General features: G+C 53.1%; 1 protein-coding gene across 1 annotated transcript; it reads left to right on the top strand.

Annotated features, from left to right (window-relative positions):
* Positions 1-365: 365 nt before the first annotated feature.
* Positions 366-3,176, top strand: LOC119316258 (cinnamoyl-CoA reductase 2-like). Its single transcript, XM_037590567.1, has 7 exons — positions 366-618; positions 785-901; positions 1,020-1,174; positions 1,254-1,439; positions 1,516-1,871; positions 2,462-2,621; positions 2,904-3,176. The coding sequence occupies exons 1-7, from the start codon at positions 381-383 to the stop codon at positions 2,970-2,972; spliced, it is 1,281 nt and encodes a 426-aa protein (XP_037446464.1). The 5' UTR covers positions 366-380; the 3' UTR covers positions 2,973-3,176.
* The last annotated feature ends 578 nt before the right edge of the window (positions 3,177-3,754 follow it).

Raw genomic sequence — 3,754 nt, 5'->3', positions numbered from 1 at the left:
GTAGCCTACTTCGCCACTAATTTTCTTTTCGTTGCGGCACATGTGGGAAAGCTCGCCGTCCGTCCCTTTGCACCCACCCACCTACCCAGTCGCTCCCGGACAACCGCCACCGTCCCCATCCCAGCTCCAACATTCACGTGTTGAGCGAAGCGAAGCACTTTGGGACACACATGATCCTTGCAACTGCAGCAGCAGCAGCCCACTGGCACCATGGAGGCACAGAAAAAGACATGGCGACGAGTCCCAATGTTAAGAGGCGCACCTAAAGCCCGTAGATGCTCACCGTCACCGGCACTAATCGACACCGGAAGCGTCCAGATGCTCGCCGTCGCCGGCACTAGTCGACACCGGAAGCGCCCTGTAAACGCAACGCATGAGGCATGATTGATTTAACAAAAGCAAAACTGGGTGGAGGAAAGGAACACGTTCCCAGTCACGAGCTCAGCCCAGGTCGTTTTCTTTACTACTATTTCCCCCACCGCGCTTGGAGTGCACTCCACACGCTGCTCGGGAAGAGGTTCACACGGCCGCGCTGGTCTCAGTCGCCGTCCCGGTCTCCCCGTCCCGGTCCGCGCGTCGCGGTTCTCACAGGACCACCGGGCCGCGGTTGTTTTCACGGTAATTGCCGCTCGGTTTCTCGGCCGTTCCAGCGGGGTCTCTCTGCCGAGTGATAAGAGACCGACCAGCGGCCCCGGCTGATAATCGTGCCCCAGCTCGCCCTCCGCCAAAGATTTGGTTTCTTCCTCCCCCCACCTTTTCAGCGTTAACTGATCTGTTGCCTCAGGCGTGGCCATGGCCGCCGTCGTCTGCGTCACCGGCGCCGGCGGCTTCATCGGCTCCTGGATCGTCAAGATGCTCCTCGCCCGCGGCTACGCCGTCCGCGGCACCTCCCGCCGCGCCGGTACGGTTCCTCTCCCCATCTCTCCCTCTCTCGCTGCGTCCCTTTGCCGCCCGGGATTCTTGGGCGCGCCGGGTCTGCCAAGTGAATGGATTGGGCTGACGAGCTCTTGGTTGCGCAGATGACCCCAAGAACGCGCACCTGTGGGCGCTCGACGGCGCCGCGGAGCGGCTCACGATGGTGCAGGTCGACCTGCTCGACCGGGCCAGCCTCCGCGCCGCCTTCGACGGCTGCGACGGCGTCATCCACACTGCGTCGCCGATGCACGACACCCCCGTAAGTAGCGGCCGCTCGGTAGTATATCCTCCTCTATTTCCGCCGGGATGAAGCTGACGGAGGTTGCGTCGTTCGGCAGGAGGAGATCATCGAGCCGGTGATCACCGGGACGCTCAACGTGGTGGAGATGGCCGCGGACGCCGGCGTCCGGCGCGTGGTGCTGTCCTCCAGCATCGGCACCATGTACATGAACCCCCATCGCGACCCGGACGCGCCGCTCGACGAGTCGTGCTGGAGCGACCTCGACTACTGCAAACAGACCAAGGTCAGACACCGATCCAACTTAATCTATCCACCCGATCTTGCCTGCGAACCGCCATTGACGCCCCGAATGACGGCAGAACTGGTACTGCTACGCCAAGACGATCGCGGAGCGGGGCGCGTGGGAGGCGGCGCGGGCGCTGGGGCTGGACCTGGCGGTGGTGATCCCGGTGGTGACGCTCGGCGAGCTGCTGCAGCCGACCATGAACACCAGCACCAGGCACATACTCAAGTACCTCACCGGCGAGGCCAAGGCCTACGTCAACGAGTCGCAGGCCTACGTGCATGTCAAGGACGCCGCCGAGGCGCACGTCAGGGTGCTCGAGGCGCCCAATGCCGGCGGACGGCGCTACGTCTGCGCCGAGAGGACGCTGCACCGCGGCGAGCTCTGCCGGATCCTCGCCGGGCTCTTCCCGGACCACCCGATTCCCACAAGGTACAATGCCGTCCTGCATTATTCAAACGAATGAATGATCCAAACTTCGTACTCCCTGTTCAGCCGACAGTTAGAGACGCAAATAAGCAACCAGATACAATAGATAATTCTTCCAAATTAAAATAGCAAGTAGAGTACTATTCCTGATTCGTAGTACTGAATTAAGAATAGATCTTTCCACGATCTTGCTTGCAGTTGCTCCGTTGATAGAATCTTCCACGAATGTGCTAATGTTTTTACACAATCTTTGCTTGCAATTGTTCCCTTGATAGAATCTTTCCACGAATGTGCTAATGTTTTTACACAGTCTTTGCTTGCAATTGTTCCGTTGATGGAATCTTTTTCACGAATGTGCTAATGTTTTTACACAATCTTGCTTGCAATTGTTCCCTTGATAGAGCACAAGTTGTTGCTAGTTGCCTGTAACTTTCGTAAAACGAAAGCGATGGCTTTGCTTCGCCTTAAAGACAAAGTGGACTCTGTTGAGATTTCATCCTCAACTTTTGAAGCTTCTCAACACACTAAACAATGACTTAATTAGCTGGGCATCTTTTGACAGTGACAGTCTAATCCTTCACTAACCTGCACAGATGCAAGGACGAGGTAAATCCGCCAAAGAAGGGTTACAAGTACACCAACCAGCCTCTCAAGGACCTTGGCATGAAGTTCACCCCTGTGCAAGAATACCTCTGTGAAGCGGTGAAATCCCTGCAAGAGAAGGGATTCATTCAGAAGGCTTCTGGCACCAAGGTACGTACAAACCATAGCACCATATAAAACCATCTCAACATACAGGGCGATCGTGTACGTATGAGACCTTGCATTTCGAACATCTCAAGTTACTTCGAGAGGAGTTCGAAAAAAAAGGTTTCTTCAGAAAGGAGGATCAAAATAGAACAGCCACATGCATGATAGCATTGATACTCGTATCACCTGCTACCAATTTGATCAAACACGCATTCCTGATGCGCCCTTTCTGAAGATGTATAGCACACATAGAGGTCCTCACTGTGTCGTCAATTTTTGTTGCAGGTGCCTGCTAGTAGAGGGGGTTCGCGGCCTCAGAATTCAGCGGCGCCCGTGTTTATGTCGAAACTTTGATAGGCTTCCGCACAAAGTAACAATGCAGTTCGCCGTCATGGGAATTGTAATTCATTTGATTAAGTGATATGCTGCTGGCTTTAATAGGCTTCTTGTACTGTATGTATCAAGCTGCCGAGTTTGTGTAGCAGCGCCGTGTTGACCTGCACTGTTGCCTGGAACTGTACACCGCTACAGAGCAACTTCAGTGATGCATGCGAAATATTTTCCCTGGTCGATGTTCTCCCCCAGCATCTAGTTGTTCATCTTGTCTGACTCAGCGGGTACAACAAACCGATCAAGTTGGCACTTGGCAGCCCTCTTTGAACTCTCATTCGTTGAGCCATGCTGTTTTGGCCAGCTTCTGCTTGTTGTTCGTGGTGATCTTGTGTATGCCTCCTCTAACTCCCTTTTTGATCTCGTGTATGCATACCTGTGGAATCAGTTTCATTCAACACAGAGATTAACCATTCAGTGAACCAAGTGCTTCTTATCTGATGAAGAACCAACTATCGCCAGTGATACAATGGTTGCATCGTTAACTGAGCCATGTGCCTTCAAACTGCATGGACAGTTTATTACAATATCGTTACATAATATGTTTTGCATTTGGAAGTTGACTAGCACTTCATTGGAGGAGTTTTGCTATCATGCTACCTTTTTGATAGGAGTTGAATCCGTATGGGTCGAGGAAGACCCAAGAAAAATTCCAGTACCCAACAATTCCAACTGTACAAAGAAAAAACTATCACAAAATACGCAGAATCATTTCAAAGTTACATCAAGATTATAACATTTTGGAA

The sequence above is a fragment of the Triticum dicoccoides genome, chromosome 6A (assembly GCF_002162155.2).
Source record: "Triticum dicoccoides isolate Atlit2015 ecotype Zavitan chromosome 6A, WEW_v2.0, whole genome shotgun sequence".
In the NCBI taxonomy this organism is placed as follows: Eukaryota; Viridiplantae; Streptophyta; class Magnoliopsida; order Poales; family Poaceae; genus Triticum; species Triticum dicoccoides.
This window is presented reverse-complemented; position numbering and strand designations above follow the sequence as displayed.